Genomic DNA, 16,917 nt, shown 5'->3' on the forward strand with positions numbered 1-16,917 from the left:
TTTCAAACCACTGTAAAAAATTCAGTTATCAAAACAAAAATCTGAAAATACACATATGGCATCTAGACAGCATGGAGATGTTGGTAATTTGTTTTAACAATGATTGATTTGCTTCATAAGTGAAAAACTTATGTTTAACTAGTTGAGCTAAGTGCAAAGTGAAAAGCCTCAGATGGTTTCACACTGAAGTATTGACACTGGATCTTTGTGCAAAGTTTGGTTTATTTTCAAGCATGAGAAGGCAGATTTTCTAGCAGAAAGAAGACTTGTAGATGCTGAACATCGATGAGTCAGGCTCAGGCAATTCTAAGCAATAAACTGGAGCACAGGAAGATGATTGAGATGTTTGCATTACAATGTGGATTCTGCACCAGTTGAGGCTTGAACCCGCAACCTCAGGAACCTAAGACGGTCATCTACCACTCTGAGCTAATTAGCAAGTAGCAACTCAACAGTGGCTTCACAAATTGAGTAAGCCATTCACTGTTGTGTAGGAAAGTAGCCATCCGTGCATGGAAAGGCAGATTTGAAACCACTGTAAAAAAAAAAATTTAGTTGTTAAGACAAAAATCTGAAAATAGACATATTGCATCTAAACAGCATGGAGATGTTGGTAATTAGTTTGTAACAATGATTGATTTGCTCCATAAGTGAAAAACTGATGTTCAAAATTGCCATTTTTATATTGACTCCAATTGTTCACATTAGAGCAAAATTCAAAACGCTGTCAAAAATTCAGTTTTTGAGATAAAATTCTGAATTTGCCACACATCATCTACCATGACTCTAGAATTTTGTCATTTTTTCATGAACATTGAAGATTTATTTAGCAAGAATTTGCATGTATATGTTTACAGTACTGTTTACAGTCAAACATTTTGATGCACTGTAGGCTCAATTTTTGATAAATTAAAAATCTGAGAAACATAGTTTTTGTCGGACAGTCTGAAGATGCTCTGTAGCAAGTTTGGTGTCAATTTAGCAAAAATTGTGGGAGGAGATAGGTTTAAGGAGTTTTACAGTTTTTGAAAAAAACAGTGATGAACTTCATAAATTTTAATAGGTTTAAATATACAAAAGTTTCAGGATTGGGGCTAGAGTTTGATGAAATCTGTGAAGTTGTAGCATGTATGGTTGATTTGTTATGAATTTTCAAAGTTTTGAACTTTAGACGCTTGCTGTAGCGCCACCATCAGGACTACTGGCTTGAGTTTACAGCTGAGGATATCTGGCATGAGACTGGACCTTTGTGCAAAGTTTGGTGAGTTTTCACCCATGGGAAGTATGATTTCCTCAGAAGAAGAAAGAAGAAGAAGAAGAAGAAGAAGAAGAAGAAGAAGAAGAAGAAGCAGAAGAAGAATACCTAGGATTACAGGAAGAAGAATACCTGTGATTACAATAGTGTCCTGGCAGCTTAGCTGCCCAGACCCTAACAATGAAAAACTCTGAGTGCTCACAGCTGAAAACACTGTTTTGAGTTTGAACAGAATAAGGCAGTCATAAAAAATGACTCTGCACACAGCTGATGAACCTGGAGAATAGAGGTGTATATATGACTCTCAGAAATGTCCTGTTATTATTTTACTGTTTGGTTTCCAGATCACTGTGATCAGGGATCTCATGTATAACAATTGCATAAGCACAAAATGAGGCCTCCCACAGAAAAGTTGTGATCAGTGAGAACAAACTTGACGGGAGAATGTGTACACATGTAGGGAAACTCTGACTCATCGGTACGAACATTTTGGAGACAGGGAAAATTGGCGATGCAGATGGTGAGGTGGTAAATTGCAAATTGGCAAAATCTGGAAATAAAGCAGCACCACCTCTCACACAATTATTAAACTCCATATCTTCTTTACAAGCCCTAATCATAATGCAGGCAGGCCAAGATCACTATAACATACTTAGATAAATAAATAAACTGTATTCAAACTTTTATCTTCCAATGTGATTTATGACCTATACTGCAGCCAGCCACCAGGGGGTGATCAAGATGTTTTGACTTCACTTTTGGGGAGCTGTCATACAGTCTGCTGCCCTTTTTACACAGAGACGGCGCTATTGGGCCACTATCAAGTCCCTTATTTATGCCACCTTTGCATTTTTACACAGAACCAAACCAAAATGATGGCATCATTCCGCTCCAGTGTGTGATTTTAGACAGCATGCCAGCATTGCAGAATCAGTATTGACATGACAGGTGTGACATGTAACACAACAGCATCAGCTTCGCGTGTGAAATATAACATAAGCCTCAGCAGCACACTTGCAATGGCATTAACATAGTAATAACAATCATTTACTATTCCTGTTGGCTGCTGATCTTGCCCTCTGCTCGGAGGGTAAGGAGCTCCTGGACCTCTTTTTTTTTTGAGGACAATTTAAGGACATTTTCAGCTGCTGTTGTTATTGGAGTTAACCGCTAACTGCCATCAGCTAGTTTTTAAATTTCCTGCAGGCTCACACACACAAAATGTTTTCAACATGTCACACCCATGCTGCCCATGATCCAGTCTTGCTGGCTTGTTCAAGGTGACCCAGACCTGCACAGAATCGGCGATTGGTTAGATTTGTGTCAGATTTCATCCCAATTTGCTCTGCCTTCATGCAAAAGTGGACAACAATGTTCTCAAGAGGTCAAAGTGGCCGCGGATTTTAGAACCAGGTGCTGCAGTTGCTCCCCACCAACGGAAAGACCCAGGGCACGCTGGGAAACACCTGGGTCTCACTTGATCTAACAGCTGATTGGTTTAGTCGTTGACTCAATGATATTTCATTTTAGATAAACTTTTCACTTTTGTTGAATTTCAAGGATTTTGATTTTATTTGTGTGATTTGAAGGTTTGTTTTTTTTAACAGAATATATGTTGTGTGACTGACGGTGACATTCAGTAGTCAAAAACTAAATACATTCATCATAAACTATACATTGTCTGCCCTGACTTATATCTGACTGATCTTTAATGAAAGCTCTTGTCTTAGGCTGTTAGGCTGATGTTTTCAATTTATTTATGTAGTTGAGGGGACAGGTCTGTTCTGAAGCAGCAAACTGATATGATGCTGATTAAAATGAGAATTCATGTAAAATTGAGGTTGAACCATGAACATAAATTACAGAAAGCATTTTAATAGGCTATTCTGTCATGAGTAAAACAATAGGAGAATACAAACAAACTGCTTTATACGTCTGATAACATTTTAATAAATCAGCATCAGATTTAACAAGAAGCAGCTTTTTGTCACCACCTCCTGCTGCAGCTGCTTGATGTTGTCTACTTTCCAGGCGAGGCGCAGTTCATCTCGAACTAGCCTACTGTTTTGGCACTGTTACTACCTCCAGTGCCAGCTTAAAGGTGAGACAACTCTGTAACCCCATTCTGCGATTGCACCTTTTATACAGCAAGGCAAAGGAGACTAGCTTGTGAATACATGAGTTTCAGACCAAATCACAGCTAAAATGTGAGAGAATATTGGACACACTTTTGTCAGCTAGTTAGAAACTTCTAATTAATTCTAATGTTGCTTTGTGTTTGCTAATATGTTATTAGACTGTGTTGTTTTCAGTTTCAGTATAGGCTACATGGCATTTACTGCAATTTCTCTTTGATATCAATAAACTAATCTGATTATCTTTCTACCTGGTTGAGATCCAGGCCCAATGGGGTCTGATTGCAGTGCACAGTGCGATACATTTCCTGAGCCTGATAAGATATCCAGACACAGATTGCATGTTAATACCATGGTTTAAATGGGGTCATAGTCTCTCCCTCCATCTCTCACTTCTCTGTGCTTGTATAACACAATCACAGTGGCTTCCAACAAATTGTTCAATGTAAAAACTGTACTGTTTTTGTGTCTGCACTTTAATATTGTTGCTCCCTTTCTCTCCTTCCATTCTCTCTCTCCCTTCCTCCAACATCCCCCTCCCTCCACCCTCTCTCTTCCTCTCTCCTTCCTTCTATCTCCTTGTCTCGGGTGATCATCCAATAATAGCACAAATTATGCACAGCTGGTATTAATCAACACTGTCTAATTAGCACCTCAAAGCCACCTGGGTAATTGCCAAAAAAGAAAAAAAAAGCATGAGGGAAAACATGGCTGACTGTTTCTCCATTTCAGCCAGTACATACTGATCTTGTAGGCCGGATTCAGTTTCATCTGAATCTGAAGTGGCTTCGTGGGAAATGTTTCTCCCACATCATTATACCAACAAGTACAGATTTAGAACAATCCCATAGCAGCGATGGATGATGACTGCTTTCTGTGCATGAAAAGAACCCTTTATGAGTTGTGTAAAAAGTTGCAGCATGGGTATGAGAATTCCTGGCAAATTTTGCATTTTCATAAGAAAAGCACATCTTTTAACGGCGGGAAGACAGCTCGATAAAATGACAGCCATAAAAGATGATTTTCTAATGTGCTGTATGGTGTGATGCAGCTTGGTTATGTGCAGGTGTGGAAGAGTAACGTCAGTCACCTCAGTTTTCAGTGCTCAGTGCCCTCAGAGTTTCACTACATTAATCTAAAAGTAACAAGAAATGTTGTTATGTTGTACAGATAACAGTTCACAGATAACTTGTCATGCTGAATACACATCAGTGTGTGGAGATATTTAAGTCTGAGAAAATACGACTGATGTTGTCATGGTGATGTCAGGTTTACTCAATCTGTCTTTCTCCACATATCCATCATTTTTCCGTTAGTATGTAAATATGCCCTCCTCACTGTCAAAATGGTGGCAAACTTATGACCTTTTTTGATTGACACCTCACTAGAGCCAATAGGAGCTTCCATACTGACAGTCTTCACCTCAATGGACAGCGAGGGCCTGGGTTGAAGGAAGTGCTTTCTCCACTTCCTGTGGCCTTACAGCCAATCAGTAGCCAGCTATTCGTACATTGTTGCACCCTCTTTTTTGGGCTTTTTTTTTTTTTTTTTTTTTTTTTGCCTTTAATATACAGGACAGTGTGAAATGGGGAGAAAGACAGAGTGGGCAGACGACATGCAGCAAAGGGTTGCAAGCCGGATTCATTTTACTTTGGGTAAAACCCTGTAAAATTCACCTAATTTCACATTAGATAGGTGAATTTTACAGGATGCTTTGAACAGGCAGAGGGATAAATGAAAAGATGTCAGTGAGTTGCATTATGTATGATCCAGGACATCTTGGTCTCTGCTTCTTTAATTTTGACCATTGTTTTGCTGGACTGTGCTTGTAAATATTCTTTTACAATACAAGATACAGAACAACAAAGGTCTTTAGCATCTGAAGCTAAGACCTACTGTATGTTTTTGTGAAAAGTTATGGTCAGTCTATGTAAATGGAACTATTTATACATGGTCATGTCAATATAAAGCAAAGTAGCAGGAGTAGAGCAGATACATGAGGGTTATATAATGTCAGCAGCTGCAAAAATAGATTGTCTTTTTGGGGCTCTATTGTGAAATGCTTTGTTAAATGTGACGTTTTGAGGGGCCCAAAATGTCATTCTGCATTAAGATGCTTCTAAACAGAGCTGCTTGGTGAGCGGACTTATTTGTTTACTACTTTGCCAGACGTTTCAGCACCCACTCCATTTAACACTGGAAAGTGCATGTCTTTGTACTGTTTTCAATTGGCATGGGGCCAATATGGAACCTGTGGACAGTCCTATATAGGGCCCATTTTTCTTTAATGTTTTTACTTTAATATTTTTGGTCAGTTGTTAAAGGCGCAATAAGCGAAATTCATCATTTCTAGATTGAAGGAATTAAAAAATTGCTATGTGAAGAACTAGAGGTGTAATTTCATCTGGAGTATAGCATGACTTCACACACCCTCTCTCTGTGTTGATCTCCAGCCCCTTGTTTACAAGCCGGTCCGGCTGTGCGTTCATGTACGTTCATGTGAATCCCCCCCCCCCCCCAGAGCCCTTGGCCCTCCCTCCCTATAAAAGGCTACAGCCAGTGAGCAATGGCAGTACGTATTTTCGAAGCGAAATGGCAGAGAGCGGAATGAAACGTTCACCTGAAGACGACCAGGATCCGACATTACCTCTTAAGAAACAACGGTTGTTGGCGAAGAAGTTGTCGGATAAGAAAAGGGACAGAGCTCGGATTAACATTGGCCTTGCATTTCCATGGTGGAAAGCACTGTGAGAGCTAAAGGGGCTACAATTTGACTCAGAGCTAACTCTTCTTCTCCTGGACAGGTACAACATAAAGTCAAATGTCTGTTTTAATTAGTGTTACAGTAACGTTAGGCACATGTCGCTATGTCGATTCAATTTAATTTAATGTTACAATCGTAGCATGGGTTAATGTCCGGAGCTTGAGTTATTAGCGGCTCGGTCCCAGCAATGGGTCAGGCGTTAGGGTTGTGTGAGGTGAGTAGCCCAGCAGCCCAGCTAACATTTGCAATTAGCATTGTAAAATGTAGCCCGGCAGGCAGCCGGGCGGCTGTGTTTAGCTATTCCCCTGCCTACTTCAATGATGATGGTACCTGTAATAAATGTAATATATTTGCTGAGATGGAGGCGAGGCTCAGTGACTAGAAGTGCTGGTAGAAGCGCTCCATGTAAGTTACTCCAGTAGCCGTAGTAGCTCTAGTGGTAACTCGTGGAGCTAAAATAGTTAAACATAGCAGAGACTGAGAGTGATTGAAAGACATCGCTAACTGCTAAACTAAGCCAAACTTAGTTGGCTGTTTAGGTTTTATTTCCTCGCCCCTGTGGCGAGTGAATCTGCCTGTAGTGAAACCGGGGCTAACCGGTGCTTCCTCCTCAGGCTCTACTTCACTCAGCTGCTAACACAGCCAGTTAGCCTCCGCTAGCTTCCCAGCTAATGTTAGCCCCGGCTCTCCATTTAGATCCAACTGGAGCACCGAGCCCTGGTTTGTTATTCAGGTTAATGTGGGAAGAAGCAGCGGGTATATCGGGCAGCTGAGTGAAGTGGAGCCTGCGGAAGAAACACCGGGACCGTCTGGATGTAATAGTCCGTGGAGATGCTGCGGTCCTCGGCTACACAGACGAGGTGAGTGAGGTGGGGGTGGAGAGCAGAGGTAGAGGGAGGTGTGGCTCATGACACACTTTGTTTTGGTCTACAGGCAGTGCACAACAGCAAACCTAGCGGTGAAACGATTTTGCTTTTTGCCCCTTTAAGTCAAAATAGTCACCTTTCTGGATTGTGAAACAGGAGACGCAATACCAATGCTGTAAAACAGATGCAGAACCTCTAAACCTCTGCATACTAAAAGGAAATAAATCAAAACAGTGATAACAACTGAAGACATGAGATCAGGGGTGGAAAACGTCATATGAAGCATACACTCAGTTTGCACTTATGATAATCACAATATGAACAGGCATTCACAAAGAAAAAAGGTTGACCAGGATTGTACTCTGCAGTTGTTTCACACAAGATGTCAGCCATCAAACTGACTACTGTCAGAGCTTTTTAGATTGCTGTGTGTGAATAATGCAGTATTTGGCCTCTCAGTGGTATAAAGAGTATTTCTAGCTGCTCAGATTGCACAATTGCAGTTTTGTCCATGGCTTTCCTGTGGAAAATGTGCGAGTAGTCTCACTAGGTATTGAATGGGGTTAGCTCTCCAAAGGCCTGTGAAGGTTTGAGGAGGAGCGCAGTCTACAGGACAAGGTGACCCACTTACTTGAAAAAACCATTTCCTTCCCCTCTCTCTCTCTCTCAATCCCTTGCTCCTGCACTCCATTTACTTCTTTCTCTTTAATCTCCTAGTTTTTCCTTCGCTGCGGTTTTGTCTCTAACTCTTCTCCACTCTGTCTCTTTACATTACTCAAATTGTTTGGTTGTGCAACACACCCAACGAAGAACATAAAGCTCTAATAAAGCGAGCAAAAGTCAGATTGGCTGAGGATTGCTACTTCACAAACACAACAATGGTTTGGATCCAAGGACGTATCATAAGACCAAAAACAAGAACTGCCCTGGTGAAGACTGTTGGTGCTTCTCAAAGTCAAGGATGCTTCAGGTCCTCTCAAGTTGGGTCCTACTGGGGCTAGGCAAGGTTCCCTCCTAGCATTCGGTGAACACACATTGAAACAGGCTAGCAAATGTCCAGGTGTGTGTCATTGAAGAGATCCCGTCTTCAACTCATACAACTTCAAATCATGCAAAAAGATTTGTGAGGTCTTCATGCCCGCTGAGGATACACACGTATACATCCTTGGAAATTCTTTGAAGGAAATTCTTAGTAGAATTCAAAGGATCTTTGACATTGATTTGATAATGTAGCCTCAAAGAAACTGAACCATTTAAAAATTCTCTCTTGACTTTTACAAGCACCAAGAGAGTTGAGATATGTGGGCGCTAAACCCATTTATTAAAAGCTTTTTGCAAAGCAGTGTACTTTGGTATTTTTTGGTTATTGATCACAAAGCAAAGTACAAGTCTAACATTTCTCTCTTCTTTTCATTGTTAAAACCCTTTTAAATATCAGTTGATTTATGCTGATACTAAAGTCACAGTTGGTAACTTTTATGAAAATAGCTTTGTGTCATATTTGCTAAAACTGTTACTATACATGAGACAGAAAAATATGTCTCTCCTCCTCTCTCTACTGCCTCCAATGGCAGGAGTCTTTAAAGCAGCTGTCAATCATGTTAGTCGCTCCATGAACTGTGGTCAAACTGTCAAACTAGGCAGTGCTGATCAAAAATGAATCACGATTCTGTTACTGCATTGCCTGGTTCTCACCTCAGATGTTTTTAATTGTACTGTTTAGTTGTAAAATGAGAAAGTATGTGACCTGGCTGCCATGTTGGATACTTGTCATTAAAACATGTTTTTGAAAACATCTTAGGACTCCATCCTCTCCTCAGATGTTTTCAAAAATGTATTTTAGAGACTGTCTCGCTGTAAAACAAGAAAGTTGGTCCAGCTGGTGAGGGGTGCTTGTTTAACTGTATCCATTTTACTGTGCAATGATCCTTGCAGGGGTTCAGAAACCTTGTTACAACATTTACTTCCTCTACATAGTCAAGTCTGATCGTCTTTTCAGTCTTGATGTTTATAAGTCAGATAACAGTTTGGGCTCATATTTACTTATGTACACTAAAAGTGCAACAACTTGCTGGTTTTTAATCAAACCAAATTGTAAACTAACTGCTGATTAAAAAAAAGAAAGACAAAAAGGAAAAAAGGACTCCCTCACTGTGAAATCACATTTTTCCATCATGTTTGGTGAGACTAAAAACTGCACACTTCCCTGATCCATCAATCCATCTGTTGTGGAAAGTGATGTTTTGGAAGTTGACCACTAAGTGGCGCTACATTATCATGTCAGACATTATCCAGCACCACAGTTATCCTCTCTGTGGTCACATGTCAGTGCTGTGGATGGACGAGGGAGTGTTGGAGATCGCTCTTGTGTTAATGCAGATTTTTATATTTATGTATTTTAGATTTTACATACAAACATATAAATGCAACCTGCATCATTCGATTCATATTAAACAACCAGCACAAAATCAAATTGTCTCTGGAAGACCGGAGTGTTCATATATGATCCTTCTATGTTTTTGTGGCTTTTTGATATTCTCCTTTTCTACTGCTGGTCCCATGTAGCTCCCTGTACGGTCTTTAGAATGTCTTGTCTCTTACCCAGAAGCCACTGCAGCTCTGTGGGTCACAGTCTGCCTATATTCTGCCCCACTTACTCCAGCAAAACACGTGCCTGCTGGCCTCTGAATATCTCCTCTGCATAATTGGTTTAAGTGTGTGTGTGTGTGTGTGTGTGTGTCCATGTATCCATTCGCATAAATCCAGTTTAGCTGTGTGTCAGAGGCTGCAGTGTGTGTGTGTGTGTGTTTCAGTGATAATTTTTAGGAAGCTCATATTGTTAATTTCTTTTTTTTTTTTTAGATTGTCAAAGTATTTTTCTTCAACTTTTTAAGTACATAGTTTAAAGCGTTGACCTTCGGCCTTCAGTCAGTCTCCTTAAGTAGCTCTGAAGTTATATAAAACAGTTCTTCCACACTGCATGACTGCATGACTACATGGTACATATATTTTCTTCTGTCCTACAGATTTTTTGCAATATTGAATTACTCATCAAGATACCTTTTTTTTGGACAACACCCTGAAATCAAATGGAAATTTCTTGATGACCTGTGCATAATTTCATCTACAATGTTTTGGTTAAATTTATTTTATTGCCACTTTAAATAATAAGGCAGGCGTGGCAGAAAATTGCTTAACAACACGTCAAACTGGGACTTCATAAGCTTCACTAAATTGTTCTTTCCTACAGGATCTATTGAATTAGTTGTCTCTGTTATTGTCCCTACTAAATGTAAATTAGATTTTCTAATTGTGCTTTAACCTTGTGTCCTTACCAGTGTGTGATTTTTTTCCTTTCCTTCAGTCCTAGCAGTCATGGCGAGGCAGTAGGCACCAGAAGGAAGCTGTACAGTGCAGTTCCTGGCAGAAATTTTGTGGTGGTTCGTCCTTACACCGCCCAGGCCGAGGGAGAGATCAACCTCTACAAGAGCGACAGGGTCAAAGGTGAGAATGGGTTTGTTGTGATGGTTTACTTGTTTATTCGCCGCTAAGGGGGTCCATATTAGAGCCCCATCCTAGACTGCCAGTAAAGTCAGTGACTATGTTTACATGCACAAAATTGTCAATCAATCAATCAATTTTATTTATAAAGCCCAATATCACAAATCACAGGGCTTTACAGCATACAACATCCCTCTGTCCTTTGGACCCTCACAGCGTCCAGTTTTTGCCCTTATTTCTTAAAAAAGACAATATTCCTATTGAGCTATTTACATGGCCAATGAAAATGAATAGCCCACTTATACTCCTGTTTACATGTTGCCCTGCATACTCTGATTAACAGCTCAGAATGACTGGAGCCGCTTGTCATTTTGCTTCTTTACATCAAAATAAGATTTTTTTCCTACCACTGGTGGACTTATTGGACATTGCCAACACAGCCTATAATCGAAGTCTTTCATAATGTTAAAAGCAGGTATGTTTCTCCTTCAGACCAGAAATGTGAGCTTCTCTTTTGGGCATGCATCTCTACCCTAGCCTTTAAAATGTTGGTGAGTTGTTTTGTGTACAGCGTATCTATTACAATGCAGAGCCAGCCGTACACAGACAAGGGGTGTGTGTTGCAAACTGCAGTGTAAAACCCTCCTCTGTAACCTACTCATTGACCTAGAGGTACACCCTCCTCGTCACCTACCATTACACAACTGCTCTGGGCATGTTCGCCTGTCAATATATGTCCACAGTGCTAACAGGCTCAGATTGAATTTAATGTCTGACAAGATTATGGAAAGGATCCCTGCAGACAGGCCTTTTTGTTAAAGGCTAAGATCCTTTTTGTTTAACCAGGGACAGCCCTGAAATCACAGTTGCCAAATCCACCAGACTACATTTAAATAAATGTTAATTTTAGCGTGTATAGGGCCAGCATATTTATACTTCTAACTGGGTAAATTAAGGGTTTATTTCAACCAAACTAGAGTTGGTGATGGTTGAAGCAGTGGAAAGAACAAACCAAGATGGTTGTTGTGACTTTTATTTTGTTTTGGTTGACTTTCAATGAAGGGTGTTCTATGATGATGAAATTCTTGTTTATTTAAATGGAGTCTGGTAGGTTTAGCAATGGTGATTTTTGGGCTGTCCCTGATTAAACAAAATGATCTTACTCTTTTACAAAAAAGGTCTCTGTCTCTGTAGGGATCCTTTCCATACTATTTCTAAAAACTGAATATTAACTCTGAGCCTGTCAGTGGCAAAACCAAGCACTTCTAGTGGACATAAACTGATGGTGCAAACATGCTGAGGTTACATTGCAAGCTGTTTCACAGCTGCCAGCTGAAGCTAAACTTTCACTCAATACTGGACCAGTTTCAGATATCATTGCTCCCATTAGTCACTTAGACTCAAAAACATTGTAGGGTACATGTTAAAAATACTAAGGTTTTGCCTTTAAGTAAAAGTATTATCATTAAAATAAAATTAAAGTATCACAAGTCCTCATAACAGAGTGGACCATTTCAGAACAATATATCAATCTATTGGATTATGATTACTGATGCAGTAATGTGTAAAGATGGGATAACTGTATTTATATACTGCTGGATTGCTTTATCTGGAGTTCTAGTTAATGTTTTATTTGTTGATTTTATTTCATATTAATATCAGAATCTGCAAAGTAAGTTGTAATAAAACTGTCAAATAAATGAAGGGCAGTAAAAAAGTTCAATATTTGCCCACAAAATGTATTGGAGAAAAGGAGTTAAGTAGCAGCACATTGAAATATTCAAGTAAAGTACCTTAAGAACAGAATTTCCCCCACTTGGAGGATGAATGATGAATACCAAAATCAAAAAGCAAATCAGTGATTCATCTCTGCCTTCATTTTATAATTGTGTCTGAAAATGAGACAACTGGAAATCAAATAGGAAATTACCATATCTGATGAAAATGACTCCTAAGGCTCTACAGGGTCTAAATACAGATGCAGAGGAATAACATCCTCTTCATCTGCAGGCATTAAGAGCATGCTGGTCTGTGCTGGGTTTGATGAATGGGCATAAAATGCATGGTTCACTGAGAAATCAGGGAGGACATGCCTCATGCCAGAAACATCAATATTCTGTCTTCCTTAATGTGTAAATAAAAAAATTATGCTCTTGACTTTAGTGCCAGCAGTTTATTTTTAATGCTCACCAGGAATGATTTTGTCTGAGATAATTATTGAGACTAATAGTGAGCTCAATTAATTTTAATTGCTGCTGTCACATACAGTACAGCTTATTTTTAGTATAACAAATAGCTAGTACCTACTGTTTGTAGGTTATGATGTACTATCAGCCACAGCTTATTGAAATGTAATCATATGCTCGGTTGAATTTTGGGAGGTGGTATAAATTACAGACAATATCTCCATTTATTGGAATGATGAAGCTGTAAAATTATGGATTAAATATTTCAAGCAGTGTAAACATCATTCAGTATCTTAAATGAAGAGCTGAAACAAAGAAGATATAAAGTTGATATGATGCTGTTAGACTGTATGAAATTACATGCTTTTTTCCAACCTTATAGCTACATAAGGGGGAGAAGGGGACAAAAGATATTAAAGAGTTAAAGGGATGGTTCAGGTTTTTCGAAGTGGGGTCATATGCAGTGGCATGCACAGACTTTTTGAAGGGCAGGGGCGAAAAGAAAAAAAACGGGCACTAAGTTCTGCGTGGTTTCGAGGGCACTTTAGACATGATTATATGTTATACAAATGACACATTATATAGCCCTAAAACAGACTAACTAGACAGACTATTCAAGTTAGTTTGTAGTTAGGATCAGCATCCACGAGAACTGCGTAGATTCAACGCTGGACTGTGAAGAACACACAGAGACATGGATGTATGAAAGAAATAAATCCCTTGGGGGGTCTGGGGGTCCTCCCCCAGACAATTTTAAAGTAGATGCCATTTCCTGTATTGTAGTGCATTTTAACGCCATATTAGCACCAGATAATCCAAACTGGTTCTGTGAGATATAGCTCTGGCTCAATATAGATCAAAAAAGTCATTGCAACAGTAATGTTTTTACCAGCCAAGAGGGCAGTTTATCATGATTTAACCAGCCAAGAAGGCAGTTTAGTGTGTTTTGCCAACCAGGAGGGCACTTTAGCACACGTTTTTACCACCCAAGAGGGCAGTTTATCATGTTTTAACCAGCCAAGAGGGCAGTTTAGTGTGTTTTGCCAACCAGGAGGGCACTTTAGCATGTGTTTTTACCACCCAAGAGGGCAGTTTATCATGTTTTAACCAGCCCGGAGGGCAGTTCAGTGTGTTTTTTGGCTCCCAGGAGGGCATTTTGGCTGCCAAGAGGGCACTTTAGCGAGCGTTTTGGCTCCCAGGAGGGCATTTTGGCTCCCAAGAGGGCACTTTAGCATGCATTTTTACCACCCAAGAGGGCAGTTTATCATGTTTTAACCAGCCAAGAGGGCAGTTGAGTGTGTTTTGCCAACCAGGAGGGCACTTTAGCACTTGTTTTTACCACCCAAGAGGGCAGTTTATCATGTTTTAACCAGCCAAGAGGGCAGTTTAGTGTGTTTTTTCCACCCAAGAAGGCAGTTTAGTGTGTTTTGCCAACCAGGAGGGCACTTTAGCACGTGTTTTTACCACCCAGGAGTGCAGTTTATCATGTTTTAACCAGCCCGGAGGGCAGTTTAGTGTGTTTTTTGGCTCCAAAAAGGGCACTTTAGCGTGCAATTTGGCTCCAAGGAGGGCGCTTTGGCTGCCAAGAGGGCACTTTAGCGAGCGTTTTGGCTCCCAGGAGGGCATTTTGGCTGCCAAGAGGACACTTTAGCGAGCGTTTTGGCTCCCAGGAGGGCATTTTGGCTCCCAAGAGGGCGCTTTGGCTGCCAAGAGCGCACTTTAGCGAGCGTTTTGGCTCCCAGGAGGGCGCTTTGGCTGCCAAGAGAGCATTTTAGCGAGCGATTTGGCTCCCAGGAGGGCATTTTGGCTGCCAAGAGGGCACTTAAGCGAGCGTTTTGACTCCCAGGAGGGCATTTTGGCTCCAAAGAGGGCACTTTAGCACGCATTTTTACCACCCAAGAGGGCAGTTTATCATGTTTTAACCAGCCAAGAGGGTACTTTAGTGTGTTTTGCCAACCAGGAGGGCACTTGAGCACTCGTTTTTACCACCCAAGAGGGCAGTTTATCATGTTTTAACCAGCCAAGAGGGCAGTTTAGTGTGTTTTTTCCACCCAAGAAGGCAGTTTAGTGTGTTTTGCCAACCAGGAGGGCACTTTAGCACGTGTTTTTACCACCCAGGAGTGCAGTTTATCATGTTTTAACCAGCCCGGAGGGCAGTTTAATGTGTTTTTTGGCTCCAAAAAGGGCACTTCAGCGTGCATTTTGGCTCCCAGGAGGGCGCTTTGGCTGCCAAGAGGGCACTTTAGCGAGCGTTTTGGCTCCCAAGAGGGCGCTTTGGCTGCCAAGAGGGCACTTTAGCGAGCGTTTTAGCTCCCAGGAGGGCATTTTGGCTGCCAAGAGGACACTTTAGCGAGCGTTTTAGCTCCCAGGAGGGCGCTTTGGCTCCCAGGAGGGCACTTTAGCGTGTGTTTTGGCTCCCAAGAGGGCACTTTAGCGCGCGTTTTTCAACAATTGGGCCATGAGGCCATAGTCAGTGTATTAAATACAGTAGATGTCAGTCAGCACACCCCCAGTGTTTTTAAAAGCAGGCTGACACAGAGGCTCAGCAATCTGTTGCTGTTGATGAAGGCAGCAACAAAATGTATTTTAACCACCTAAAATGAGTCCTTCCTAAAAAATATAATATCAGCATGAAGGTATGCTATATTTATAGCATTATTAAGGCTTCACCTTGCCGGCAGACAGCCCATTCCAACAGATTCCAACATCATTTCCACGTCTATGCTCTCGTCAAACCAACCAGGCTCCATTGACAGAAACAGTAATTTTAGCTTGCTGAACACAACAGCTGCTGGTCTACTGCTGCCTTGATCATAAGTTAGTTTGTGTTTTTGTGTGGCTTCGGCACTAAATCCAAACTAACACTTTTAAATGGCAAAATCACACAGTAACACACACACAAAAAAAAAAAAAAATGACCAAGCCAGTTTGGGACCATCAGCTCCTGTGTTCAGCAAGCATGCTCACTGACATCTGAAATATGCTGTTTATGGATAAGTACCCCATACAACCCCTCTTCAAAAATCTGACAAACAAAATTGACTAACAAAATTGGAATGGAACATACTGTCACAGTTTTTTTTAATTATCACTTCTAATATCTTTTCTTGGGTTTAAGTGGGAAATGTAAACAATATCTTTATCAAAAAAAAACAACCAGTCTTTGAGCAGATATTTATGTCCATAAACCTGAATGGAAGGGGAACAATACATATAAACTAGCGCCTTTATTAGGACTAAAGACCACCAAGAATATCACTTAAACACAAACACTAAATATCTTTCACACAAACTGATTTTGGATTTCTCAAGAAGAACATTTTAGTAATACTGTCAGCTTGTCAACATTTGCAGGCATCAGCTGCTCCATGCTCCAGCAGTTCACACTGTTAATGGATGACATTTAATTGCAACCCCTAACAAACAAGTTTAAAATACATCCCATTTATCAGCCTCATGATGGATGTTGTCATATTCTTGTATTTCAATATATCAATATATATATATATATATATATATATATCACCTAACAGCAATCCTTTCTAACACCCTTTACTTACCGCTGTTGGTATTTTGGGCTTAGTTTTGATATAGTGTAGGAGAGTTTGTATTTGCAGTAACCTTTGCCTTAATGTTGTGTTAATTTTTATTCAAATGTAGCCTTTAGATAAAGCACTTCAACTGATCTCTGAGGACACATTATTCTGTCTTTTCCTTTAGTGCTCTGAAACTGGTGTCATTTTTCACTTTCTCCTTACCACTTTCCCAACTCCCCTTTGCCCCACTCTCTCTCCCCTCGGTCCAGTTCTGAGCATTGGAGAGGGGGGTTTCTGGGAGGGCAGTGCCCGCGGCCAGGTGGGCTGGTTTCCAGCCGACTGTGTGGAGGAGATCCCAGCCAAGGCCACCGAGGAGAGGAGCTGTAAGTCTAATCACTTGGGGTTGCATAGCGGTTAGAGGTAGGACATTGACTTATGTAGGACACATGCTGTTTTCCATTACCCAGTGTTGTGGAGAGAGAGAGGCAAACAAAGAACAGAAGCTAAGGCTACATGTTGAAGGTTCCTGAGGCAGTGCGATTGCAAGTGACCTCTTTTTCTCCAGTGCATGAGCTACATGTGTCTCTGCTTCTCTGTCTGCTTGTCTCCCAGTCTCTTTCAGTCTCCCCAGGCTGTGGTGCACAACGCTAAGCGCTACATTGCCCTGCTAACTC

General features: G+C 40.7%; 1 protein-coding gene across 3 annotated transcripts in view; it reads left to right on the forward strand.

Annotated features, from left to right (window-relative positions):
- LOC125904945 (SH3 and multiple ankyrin repeat domains protein 2-like) overlaps positions 1-16,917 on the forward strand; it is a 465,143-nt gene that overhangs the window by 323,819 nt on the left and 124,407 nt on the right. For all 3 annotated transcript variants that reach the window (XM_049602644.1, XM_049602655.1, XM_049602662.1), the window contains 2 exons: positions 10,385-10,524; positions 16,513-16,626. In XM_049602644.1, coding sequence (XP_049458601.1) covers positions 10,385-10,524; positions 16,513-16,626 — 254 coding nt within the window. The remainder of the gene's footprint in view (positions 1-10,384; positions 10,525-16,512; positions 16,627-16,917) is intronic.

The sequence above is a fragment of the Epinephelus fuscoguttatus genome, linkage group LG2, assembly GCF_011397635.1.
Source record: "Epinephelus fuscoguttatus linkage group LG2, E.fuscoguttatus.final_Chr_v1".
Classification (NCBI taxonomy): domain Eukaryota; kingdom Metazoa; phylum Chordata; class Actinopteri; order Perciformes; family Serranidae; genus Epinephelus; species Epinephelus fuscoguttatus.